Source organism: Brassica napus, chromosome C1 (genome assembly GCF_020379485.1).
Source record: "Brassica napus cultivar Da-Ae chromosome C1, Da-Ae, whole genome shotgun sequence".
Lineage (NCBI taxonomy): Eukaryota > Viridiplantae > Streptophyta > Magnoliopsida > Brassicales > Brassicaceae > Brassica > Brassica napus.
This window is the reverse complement of record NC_063444.1, coordinates 14816553-14828960: the sequence shown is the minus strand read 5'-3', so window position 1 is coordinate 14828960 and position 12408 is coordinate 14816553. Positions and strand designations below refer to the sequence as shown.

The 12408-nt window shown below is 34.8% G+C and overlaps 2 protein-coding genes across 2 annotated transcripts; one reads left to right on the top strand and one right to left on the bottom strand.

Moving 5' to 3' along the window:
- Positions 1 to 4023: 4023 nt before the first annotated feature.
- On the top strand, positions 4024 to 4963 carry LOC125580163 (probable germin-like protein subfamily 2 member 5; the record flags this gene model as incomplete). The annotated part of the gene is made up of 1 exon (XM_048744270.1): positions 4024 to 4963. A coding segment is annotated over one exon (552 nt), but the record flags the coding sequence as incomplete, so codon positions are not given.
- Positions 4964 to 5139: 176 nt separating this feature from the next.
- On the bottom strand, positions 5140 to 8607 carry LOC106428304 (glutamate--tRNA ligase, cytoplasmic-like). Its single transcript, XM_048744269.1, has 7 exons — positions 8278 to 8607; positions 8104 to 8203; positions 7693 to 7849; positions 6524 to 7599; positions 5668 to 6135; positions 5504 to 5596; positions 5140 to 5432 (listed from the first exon to the last, which is right to left on the bottom strand). Exons 1-7 carry the CDS (start codon positions 8409 to 8411, stop codon positions 5202 to 5204), a joined length of 2259 nt encoding a protein of 752 aa, XP_048600226.1. The 5' UTR covers positions 8412 to 8607; the 3' UTR covers positions 5140 to 5201.
- Positions 8608 to 12408: the final 3801 nt, after the last annotated feature.

Here is a 12408-nt window from a genome sequence, read left to right as displayed (position 1 = left end):
TCCGGTTCGGGTTCGGATAGTTCGGGTAGTTTGGATAATTTGGATAAAATATCGGTTATTTAGGGTAAAATATCAAATAATTAAGATGATTTACATAAAAAATTTGGATATTTTGGATTACTTTGGATATTTCGGATAAAACTATCCGGATACTTTCGGGTAGTTTGGATACTTTATAATAATTTAGTTATCCTCAACTATTTTCAGATACTTTTAATAGAATTTTAAATTTAAAATATATATTTAATGATGTTATATGTATATATAATTAATATTTTTATATATTCGGGTACCCGTTCGGTTCTCGGTTCGGTTCCGGTTCGGTTCGGTTATTTCGGATATAAAAATATAGGAACCGTTCGGGTATTTGAGGGTATTGGTCCGGTTCCGGTTTCGGGTATTTCGGTTCGGTTCCGGTTCGGTTCTTCGGTTCCGGTTATTTTGCCCAGGCCTAATGGTCACTATGGCTGGAGGAACCGTAATGGAACCATCAACATAGCCCGCAAGGTCATATCCATCCAGAAGAGCATGGATCTGAAGACTCCACATGAGGTAATTTGTGGCAGTAAGCTTTGAGACATTTGACATATTGAGCGTGAGGAGATTTTGAGTGTTTGTGTTGTTGATTTCGGTGACAAAGGTGGGAGTGGTGTTAGCGGAAGAGCTCATGGTGATTTGTGAGAGATGAAAATGAGAGAAAAACAAAATTATTAGGTGTGGGATCGTGTGGCTCTGATACCATGTAAATGGTGAATCTTATATCTTACAGAGAAGGTACAGAGTAGCTTATATACATGATGAGAGACTAGGGTTTATATGAAATAGTTAATGTACAGAATATTGACTATTCTTAAGCTATGAAGATTCTCATATCTTAATACTTCAGACATCGTCAAGGGCGACAGAATGATCAAGATCATTGGACGAGAGTTATGCGACTACGAAATATGAATTCCTTTACGCTGTGCTGCTTCACCTCACATATAAGAAGTCCCACTCACCTAGACCACCAGAGAAATCATTGACTGAAAGAGGAAGTTACTGATGTGAGACGAGCTGAGGAAGTTAATGTCATTAATGTCAACATAAAAAACTCTTATTTAACTATTTAATGATAATTATCATGCATATAATTAGACTTCATTTTAAATGCAAACTAGATTTTGATCCGCGCATAGAAAGCGCAGATTTTGTTTTTCATTTATTGATCAAAAACTGATTTATAAACTACCATTATTTTTGTTTCGAACCATAACAATTGAGTTTTTAGGTTTTTATCATTTGTTTTTCTTTTCTTTTCAGAATATGGTATTTTTTTGAAATATGGTAGTTGTTATATAATAATGTTTGAGTTTTAAGATTTGTTTTCATTAAGACCAAGATTCATAGTTGAACCTATAGACCCGATACATTGTATATAATCCGGTTCGGATTTAATGAAAAAATCGTTAATTAAAAATAACCCGGTAAAAACCCAAAAACTCACTATTAACCTTCAATCTGATACCATTGATCCGATAAACACACAAAATATCTGATAGTATTTTTTAAAAAAAAATTGATTAAATTACTTATATATATTTTAATATTACATAAATTAATGATTTCTTAGAATTTGATAAAATTTTATTATATTATCCATATAAAAAATGATAATAAAAAAACTTATTGATATGACAATATTAGTTTATTTTCATTATTAATAACCTATTATAGGTTTGTGTATTTATTTTAGATTTAAAAATTGATTTTAATATATTTTTAAAAATATTCTTGAACACTCGTAATTGTCATATTAATATTATATATAAAATAACATTATACATGGAAAAATAATATTCAAATATGTATATGATATATGGTGTATGATATATGATTTGGTTTGTAAAATCTATATAATATTCAAATGATCTATTTTGAATATTGATACATATATTTAACAAAATGATATTTTCATGTTTTTAATTTATTTACAGTTCATAATATATTTATACTTATATTAAATTTAAAGTTAATATATCTTTTAAATATATATAGGTCCATTATTAATATATCTATTTAGGTGTATTTGTAGGGCCAAAACCAAAAGACTTAAATGTCATTAATGAATTTTATTAATTCTTTATAAAAATAAGGGTATTTTTGAGAAAACTATAATTTTCGAATGATCATCTTTTAACGGTATTGATATCAATTATGCTGACAGAATAATCAAATTAAAATAGATTCATGTATTTGACTAATAGTCATTTTCTAAGATACCATGAAAATATGTCTTAGATTTATAAAAACACATCAAATATATATTAACAACCAAACCATATATTTAAATAATGTATCAAAATATCTAAACAATGTTAGAAAAACCGTCGCAAACCCCTATTGCTTCAAGATATTTGTATTGCTGATTTGTCCAATGGTATTTAATTAATTTTATTTTAAATTAGGTTTTAAAACTCCTGATCACCTTTCTTTATGCAAATCATTTTTTTCTTCTGTGTTTCAATTTCCACAACATAATAATTATTATAATTATTATTTTCATCAATACTATTAAAATGGAATTTTTTTTAATAAATCTACTTTAAAAGGTTGCTTGGGCCCTTTCATTTATCTCATTATTTTTTTGTCGTATCTTAAATTTAGACTAACAATATGTTACCATATAATTCTCTACCAATAATTTATTCAATTCCTTTATTTATTTATTACTATTACTATATTTTCCATTTTGATTTTTAATCGTGAAAACATTGAAACTAATGTTTTATATTATCATTTATTGAAAATATATGATTAAAGCAAGAAAAGTTACACGACATATATATGTACATTCTAACTTTTTTTATTTTATAATAAAGTAATTACATCATATATAAACTTTCCCACTAAAATCTCATATCATATAGTAAACTTTCAACCGTCTATGGTTTGATAGATATTTTCATATTTAAAAATTAATTTTCTGAATATTCATGTTATCTTCACAAAAATGTAAAAATTCATTGGTTCTATTAAAGTTAACCCGACTTCACGATATCAATTTTGATTATCCACAATTTTGAAAATTATTGGTTTAGATATTATACTTTTTTATACTTTTCACTTAAAACGAATCAATACTATTAAAAGAGAAATAGTCTTGAAAAATCTAATATAAAAAAAATTGTTGGAGTTATGTATAACTTTTTTTTTTTTTGGTAATACCATTAATCATTTTAACCATACAAAATTTTAAATATTTTTAACATATCCTAATATTATTCCTTATGATACTTTTACTCAGAAAAATATTTCATTAACCATGTTTTTGTACAATAACGTTAAAAATCTATATCAAAAAGTTGTTGGACCTGATATAGACGTAATGGGTCCACATATGTTTGGGTATTTAGGATCCTAAAAAAATTGAAATATCTAAAAAACATGAAAAATATTTGAAACTCCAAACAAATACCCAAAAAAATTCAAATACCTAAAACTTCATAATCTTATTCAAAATCTGACACGATGAACCGAAAAATACTCAATTTGTTTTAATTTGAAAATTTACCTGAAATCAAAAACTATAATCGTAAACCACAAACTTAAAAAAAATGTCCATATTACAGGAAACATATTTGAAATATCCAAATATACCTAATAAACACAACATATTTATGATCGGGTCTAGGGTAGGATCCAGACTCAAACAAAGACATGCGGGTCCAAAAAGCCCCAATAGGTTATATTCTCTGGACTGGACCTGAACTAAACCTATATTTTCGGGTCCGTTCGGGTTTTTTATTTATCCCGATATAATTCTCATGCCTAAAATAAACTTACGTAAAAGTGTACATATAAAATCTCAAATAAACTAATTCGTAGATTATATAATTGTTAAAAATATATTTTTTGATATAATAAAACTTTGTATTATAATATAATCCAAAAAACTCGCGCTTGGAAAACGCGGATCAAAATCTAGATTTTTTTTTTTTAATTCCTATTTTAAAATCATTTTCTCTTTTGATCCTTTTGACTTATGAAGCGGTCAAGGTCAACGGATACACATGCAAGGACACAACACAAGTAACACCACAAGACTTCTACTTCCAAGGCCTAGCCACCGCCGGAGCCGCTTCCAACACCTCCACCGGAGCCATCGTAATCGGAGCCACCGTAGAGAAGTTGCCAGGGCTCAACACACTCGGCCTCTCCATGTCCCGCATTGACTACGCGCCAAACGGCCTTAACCCACCGCACGTCCACCCACGCGCCTCTGAGATCATCTACGTCCTAGAGGGTCAGCTCTACTACGTAGGCTTCGTTACAACCGCTGGAAAACTCGTTGCTAAACACATCAACAAAGGAGAAGTCTTCGTTTTACCCAAAGGGCTTTTACATTTTCAGAAGAACGTTGCTAAGTCGGCTCCAGCTTCTGTAATAGCAGCTTTTGATAGCCAGTTGCCTGGAACACAGTCGCTTGTGTGTTCTCTCTTTGGTGCTCTTCCTGAAGACATTCTTGTTAAGTCTTTCCGGTTCAAACCCAAACAGGTTAAGAAGATCAAGTCCAAATACCAACCCAAGAAATGAGACAAGAACAGAAAACTAACAACACAATCTTTTTCTTCTTGTTTTGTTGCTCCCTTATAATACACTAATCAAAGAAGATAAGATTAAGTTTGCAACTTTTAAACAAAAAATCAAAATAGATTCTTGTCTTAACAGAGATTCTTTTTAGTAAATTATTAATACAACTTTCATAAAATAGGAAGAAAAGAACAATAAGAGTTGAGAAAAAGACAAAAATAGCACTAAATCAAGTTTTTGTTCCCAAACTAGCACTCAAGGTCAAAAGTCACAAAAATAGCACTTAATGTTTTATCAAAAGTCACAAACTTAGGGTTTAGAGTTAAAGGGTGAGGTTTAGAATTTAGGGTTTAGAGTTTAGGGTTCAGGGTTTAGAGTTTAGAGTTTAGGGTTTAGGGTTTAGGGTTTAGGGTTTAAAATTTAGGTTTTAGGGTTTAGAGTTTAGGGTTTAGGGTTTAGAGTTGAGAAATGAGGTTTCGGGGATAAGATTTCAAAATTTGAAAAATAAAAAAATTAAAATTTTCAAAAGATAAAATGCTATTTTGGTCATTTTAGTTTTTGAGTGCTATTTTTGTGATATAAACTTAGAAATATGTTATTTTGGAGATTTGACCATAAGAGTTCTCTCTTCAGTTAGCAGACAATGGCTGGTGTTGCCTTCCATCTGGGATTGAGAACAAGACAATGGGTTTTGAAGACTTGACAAAAGGCACATCACATCTGTAGTAGCCTTTCCTCTCCAGCTGAATCACATCACCACGCTGCAGGTTCCTCATATTCGAATCACCAAGTGCTGATGTTTCCTTCTTCGTGTCAGGATTCACAAACTCAGGAAAAACCAACTCATCATTTTCCTTGAGCTGTGTAAAAGAAAAAAAACGATAATCAAAGATTCTGAGAGAGGAAACAAAGTAGAAATAAGCATTCTTACCTTCCTCATATTCGAATCACCAAGTGCTGATGTTTCCTTCTTCGTGTCAGGATTCACAAACTTAGCAAAAACCAACTCATCATTTTCCTCCAGCTGTGTAAAAGAAAAAAAACGATAATCAAAGATTCTGAGAGAGGAAACAAAATAGAAATAAGCATTCTTACCTTCTTCTTGGTGATTAAGTAACCAAAGTCTGTTAACGTGAGCTTAACTAACTCATTAGTCTCCGGAAGCCACGTGAGCTTCAGCTTTGTAGTCTTCACAGACCCTTTGAGATTCAGAAGGCCTGATAACGCAGTGACACGACCCTCCTCGTCCTTTGTAACTTCCTTCACAATGGCGTTTCCCCAATCCATCAGAGTCACTTCCTCGTTAACAGAGATGGCACTCGCATCAGCTCCCTCGATCCATATCCTCTTGGTGAAAGTGGTCGCCTTCTCTCCGGCACCTTCATACTTCTTGTGCTTTGGTATCAAGCGGACAAACGGCTCGTCAGGACCATCGGTTAATGTCAACAGTACACGCCGCTCTTCAACCACAGCCGTATGTCTAGGACACACAGAATCAACTATCTTCTTGTTGATAGTCCACAGCTTGTCCCATTCCATCAAGTTTAGATTCTTGGAAGCACCCTGGAAATGTTAATCAAAACCATCGGTCTAGACGTATTGGCAGATTTTAAAACCGTTCTAAATTGGTTTAAAACAATCTAAATCGGTCTAAATATCATAAACCAAGCAATACAGTTAGTTCAAATCCACAAATTTGTTCAATTCTTTCCTTTTTTGTATATCTAATTTTTATAATTCATCAAAATAATTTTATAAAACTATAAATGTAAAATATATGAAAAATAAATCAATAATTTGTTAACCAGTAAGCTCATCTATCTCCTAATAATCCGATTTCTAGTCCTCTACTAAACACCTAATCACCGCCTAACTATTTTTTCAACACATAATTGTTATTACAGAACACTCAAAAGAGACAAACAACAACGAGAAGTAAAAAAAGGCTTACTTGCTCAAGAATGAACTGAATCAGTGCCTCGATTTTCAAACCTCTACGGACAATGCCTTGCACCGTAGGGAAGCGTGGATCATCCCACCCACCAACCTCCCCTTGCTGAACAAACCAGAGAAGCTTCCTCTTGCTGAGAAGAGTGTACACTAGATTCAACCTACTAAACTCATAAATCTCAACTCTCCGCAATCCCATGTCCTCCAGAACTTTGTAGTACTGAGCATTCCTGTCGTGATACTCACTAGACCGAAGAGCATGCGTTATGCCTTCAATGGAGTCCACAAACGGGCAAGCGAAGTCATACGTTGGATAGATCTTGTACTTATTCCCTATACGGTGATGAGACATAGGGTTGCAACGGTAATAAACCGGGTCACGCATAGCTTTGTTAGGATCTTGCATGTCTAGCTTCCCTCGGACACAGCACTGTAACCCTCTCTTGCTTCCAGCGATCATCTCTCGCCACAGATTCAGATTCTCCTCGACGGTATGGTTCCTGCATTTCGAATCAATCCCATCCTTCCTCTCCTTGTGCATCTGCTCCCTCGGCGTGTCGTCCACGTAAGCCTTTCCCTCGCGCATCAGCTTCTCCGCCATGCTCATCAGGTCGGGGAAGTAATCGGAAGTGTAGGTCACACGCTCATACTTGATCCCCAAGGTACCGATGTCTTTGACTAGATTCTCAACAAACTCGTTGCTCTCTTTGGCGGGGTTGGTGTCGTCGAAACGGATGATCACTTCCCCTTGGTAACGCTCGGCGAAGTACTTGTTCAGCAAGGCGGCTTTGGCGTGTCCGATGTGGAGGTAACCGCTTGGCTCTGGAGCGAACCGGAGCTTGACTTTTCCAACTTCAGCACCAGGCAAGTCCACTTCAGGCTTCCCTTTATCTGATGCTTGTTGGTCTTTGGATCTTGGTGCAACAGATGAAGCCTTCCCTGAGCCCTTCTTCGCCGCAGTATACGCAGCCACCTTGTTGAGTGGCTCGGCGTACTCAAGCGATATCGAGTTGAACCATCTAACCAAGTTCTGATACTTTTTCGATTTCCTCAACCTCTCCCACCTCGGACCGGATCCTGATGATGATAACAGTGTGTAAGAGACTATAACCGATATACAAATTTGCTAGACAGGCGCAACATTGCAACAGCAAGATGATGGATACATACCAGCAAGAGCTGACCAAACAGCAACATCGGCGATGGAAAGAGAATGACCAACAAGAAAGGTGCCACTTTGAAGGTAGTTATCGACACTTGTACAAGCATTCTTAAACTCTGAGCCAGAGGAGGAGAAGACAGGTGCGTAGTCTATCCACTCATCAATCTGCGAGAAGAAACAAAACAAAGGTTAAGACTTTAAGCACAAAATCAAGAAGAAGCCAAAGTAAAAAGGTTGAGACTTTAAAAACAAAATCAAGAAGAAACAAAGTCAAAGGTTAAGACTTTAAACACAAAATCAAGAAGAAACCAAAGTAAAAGGTTGAGACTTTAAAAACAATAAGAAGAAGAAACAGAGTAAAGGTTGAGACTTTGTCCACTATTAACAAAATCAACAGTGAGGAGAATCTTGTTTGAGACCTGGGAATATTCGAAAGCATCGTGGCCGTAGAAACCAGGAAGAGACTTAGCTGATCGACCGACGTATCGGAGAAGAACTGATGTCCCAGTCAGCTTGCGCCTAGATTCAGACAAAAGGGGTTTTAGTGTCAGAGGGAGAGGAAGGAATCAGACTGAAGAAAAGTGAGAGAGTACCCGTCGGAGAAGACGAATGAAGGGACGGCGGAGGAGGAGGAGTCGATGGTTACCGGAGAGGATGAGAGGGAGAGAGCAACGATGACCGAAAGCGGTGGAGAGTCGGCTGGGAAAGTGAGTTTGATCTCTTCCATCTTCTTAGCAAAGCTTATTAACCAAATTCGTGCTCTCAGGGTTTTTATACGTAATTTTTAGAAAAAAAAATAAGGAAAGAGATCTATTTGAGAAACTTGCCAATGAAGTTAACTTTCCAAAATATGTTTTTGTGATTATTTTATTAATATTTAAAAGTAACTGACTTATAGTTATATTTGTGTTAAGCTTCTCGAATTTTATTCATAGTTTCTCAAACAATAAACCATTCTCAGTTTTTTCCTATTTTCAAATGAAAAAGATGTTTTTTTACTTCTTTGTGGGCAATTTTTATATTTGTCAAATAATCCATTCCAATGCGAATTAAACTCGAGTAGCAGACGGCTATTAGCACTTCATTTACCACTAGACCAACCAAAACTTTGCCGAATTGATTCGTTAAACCCTATAAACTTTGGTTCAGTTTGGTTTTCGGATAGTTTGGTTTTAAAAACTTTTACCAAAATTAACCGAAGTTTTTGGTTTGAGTATATTTTAGTTAAAAAAATTTACAAGTCAGTTTAGTTTGGGAAATTTTGGTTAGTTCGGTTAATTCGACTTAAATTTTTGATTAATTCGGTTAGTTCGGTTCAAAGTTTGATTAATAATTTTTTTTTTCTTTTTTGAAAAGCTAAACCGAAAATCGATTTTTTTATTTATAAACCTACCAAATCGAACAGCAGTTAGGTTAAAAATCCCAACCCTAGTATTCAACCTTTATGTTGTAAATGAAGTGTTGGAGAAATACTTCTGTTATCATTACTATCGACCAGAAGGTCCATATATATACAAGGTATTAGACCGTCATAAGGTCATGTTTATCATAACAAGATAAGGATAAGGATAAATACTATGTTACAGATATACATGGAATATATACTAGATAAACACATAGTCTCTGGTTGTCTTTATTATGTCCCGGATTGGGCCTGTAGTACGGGCTGGTCCATGGTCGATCATCATTTGGTTTATAACACTCCCCCTTGATCGACACATCTGGTACAGGTTCGTTGCATGCTTAATGTTGCGTCATTAAAACCTCTCCTGAAAAACCCCAAAACCAATGTGGCAAAATGGGAAACCAAGGACAGGAAAAAGAGTACAACACATGAACTCCCCCAGATGAATGCATCACTGTAGTAGACGCATTCCCATCTGGTATCCGAGTCTTCTTGAACGTTGAAGTTGCCTATGACTTGGTGAAGATGATCAGCTGGATTCTCCTTGAATGAACTTGTAAGTCTTGGACGTTGGTATGTCTTTTGGAACTCCATTAAGATGTGGTCAGGATGTACATCTTTGCTGCTGATCACTCCATGTCTTGGTTGAACTGATGGTGCTTCAAACGGTGCTCGGATGGACTTTATAATCTGCAATAAAACTTTACTTGCAGGTCATTTTTCATGTCCCACGGATTCTCTTTGGTTATATGGCTTTCCCAAAACGTGGACATTCAATATATATTGAGTCATAGACCCAGAACACATACGAACAACTTTACTTCATATCTTTCGTTCATTCGGACTTATATCTCTTCGTATGTGCCAATGGCTTTATCCATTGTAACCAATCATTCTTTATTTTCTTTTGTCGATCCATGTTGAGCTATAGACCTTGTCTATATTCGTTCATAATCATGAGTGTCTAAGGTCATACCATCAATAATTATTTGCTGCAATGAAACTCATCACACAATGAATTCGCAGTCATACACTCATGTCCTTTGTACATGGTTATCGATCTTTTCTTGCTTTAGCAATGCTTATAATCATTAAGCCACGACCAGACATCCTTCTGGTCACTATCCTGGTTTATGGTTCTCACTTAGACGTGCTGACTTAATCATACACACACACACGGCTATGATTTTTCTACAGACTTTCCATATGTAAAACATAGCCTGTTTAATCAATCGATAACTTGTATTATTGAACCTTTGAACCATTAAACCTTTTTCTCTCAGTTGGTCTTTATTATGATCACAAGGAATTATAATATTTTCTGTATGGACTGACTGCACTAAGTAAATACTTAGTCTTTCATATTACTTACAGCTGCTGTATATTACAATCCATAAACAACTTAGGAACAAAGCTTGTTCTATGAGAATTTCTTTCTCATATTTCTATGGTACGTTGATACCTTTATCCAGTGATCCATTTGCTGCTTACTACACCATTATTTCTTTAGTAAATATCCAGACAAAATCAAACTTGATTTTCTGTAGTAGCATCCACCATATAGGAGCATATCTCTTTATAAATTGTTCCTTGGTCCTTGTGAGTATCCTTGTGTAATCAAGCTATACTTGAACGTTATTTAGAAGGAACATGGACACACTATACCATGTGGTCATGTCCTTTAATCTCACGGAATTTCTTATCTCACAAGATCCATTCACTGGTTTCTTTCTTAGATGGCTTTTCTGTATGTACATGGTTACTACGCCCATCTGTCTTATAATTACTTTGAATTCTTTGAACACCCCACGTCCCTATATAGGTTTTATGAGTACTCTACGTGGGTTCATGATCCTCAGGTTATATCCTTCAAATCCCAAGTACTACAATCTTTTATGAGCTCTTATGTATGTAAATACATCTTTGGTGTTAACACTCTTTATCTTTAGTTTCATACTGTTCCAGACATGATCTAATTAGATTTTGAGATCTTATTATCCAAGACCTTTATACCTTGCAGTTTGGCGTCCCAAACTACATGGTCTGGTACCTTAGATGTGTGGTTGCGCAACCTTATTTCTCTGTCTGAACTGGTTTCTCTTATGAACTCGGATTTGTACGATTCTGAGCACCTTTCATTACTTTCCGAGGTTCCTTATTATTTGGAACTTATTTGTCTATCTCTAATAGACATTGTAGCAACTTGATTGTGTCTCTTAGACATCTAATTCGTGGTGCTTAAGCTGGTATGACATAGTCATTTTTTCTTTTCGGGTCAGTGTGTCTGGCATATATTTCTGCTAGCTTTTATATCTTTTGATCATATTCTTTTAGAACGTCTAGATCATAATCTTTGGTCTGAGGATCTTGCCAAGACAACTATGGTTGATACCATTATATTTCTCTTTTACTCTTTACTCTTTATCAGCCTGATAACTTTCTCCTTTCAAAGTTGGATAATCAGATTACTATCTTTTGTAATCTGTGTTCTTGGCCACTTGATTAAATCATCCATGTTTGGCACAAGATACATTATAGTTTCGTGGAGGAAGTCTTATTTATCTAATATATATTCTCAATCCTCATCTGAGGTTCCATCTTAAATGGCACACATATATGTGGTGGAATATTCGTATTTTCTTAAGATGGTTTGTGTATATGTCTGGTTTATGACCCTTAATCATTCAGAGGTGGGAATGTCTATGCTTACATGTATGGCCTGATGTAAATCAATATTTATATACATAATGTCCTTAAGCTTTAGGCTGGACGTGGGTGATGTACCATTAGTGAGGGCTTTAAAGCTTTCCAGCCGTGTATATTATGGTTGTAAACCATGGAATCCGAATTTATGATATGATCATGGACTGTGGGTTTTAGTCCTCTCTCCCCTCATGAACATACTCATAATTTCGTAGTGCTTAGGACAGTGGAGCCTTAATTATTTTAGTGATTTTCCCTTTTGTGTACTTATAACACATTGTGAGATTTTATGGGATCACTTTTGTGCCTTAATTAATTTTTCATCATGTTTTGGATCAAGATGGCTAATCTGGTCATGCCATAAGTGTTTATTTCGTGGTGAACCATACTGGTTACCATGGCTTTATGCCTCTTTCATACTGATCCTTAGCATAGAATAAATCAGTAGAAAATATGGGTATAGGCATTCATAATGCTTTTAGGCGATTTTTCAAAAATCTGAAAGGAATCGTATTTTCTTTGCTCACTGGTTCAATGTAGAATGTTATAAATCTTTATAACTCAATGGGTCTGAATAATGTCGTGTCTTTTGCCATTGTCAGTACCAATTAATTGA

What these genes read in the sequence shown, in the direction of transcription:
- LOC106428304 (XM_048744269.1), bottom strand. Translation starts at nt 8,411, where the DNA reads ATGGAAGAGATCAAACTCACTTTCCCAGCCGACTCTCCACCGCTTTCG. An exon ending in ATGCTTTCGAATATTCCCAG is followed by an intron (nt 7,850 to 8,103) that starts GTCTCAAACAAG and finishes TTCTTCTCGCAG; the next exon opens with ATTGATGAGTGGATAGACTA. An exon ending in TTCAGTTCATTCTTGAGCAA is followed by an intron (nt 6,136 to 6,523) that starts GTAAGCCTTTTT and finishes TAACATTTCCAG; the next exon opens with GGTGCTTCCAAGAATCTAAA.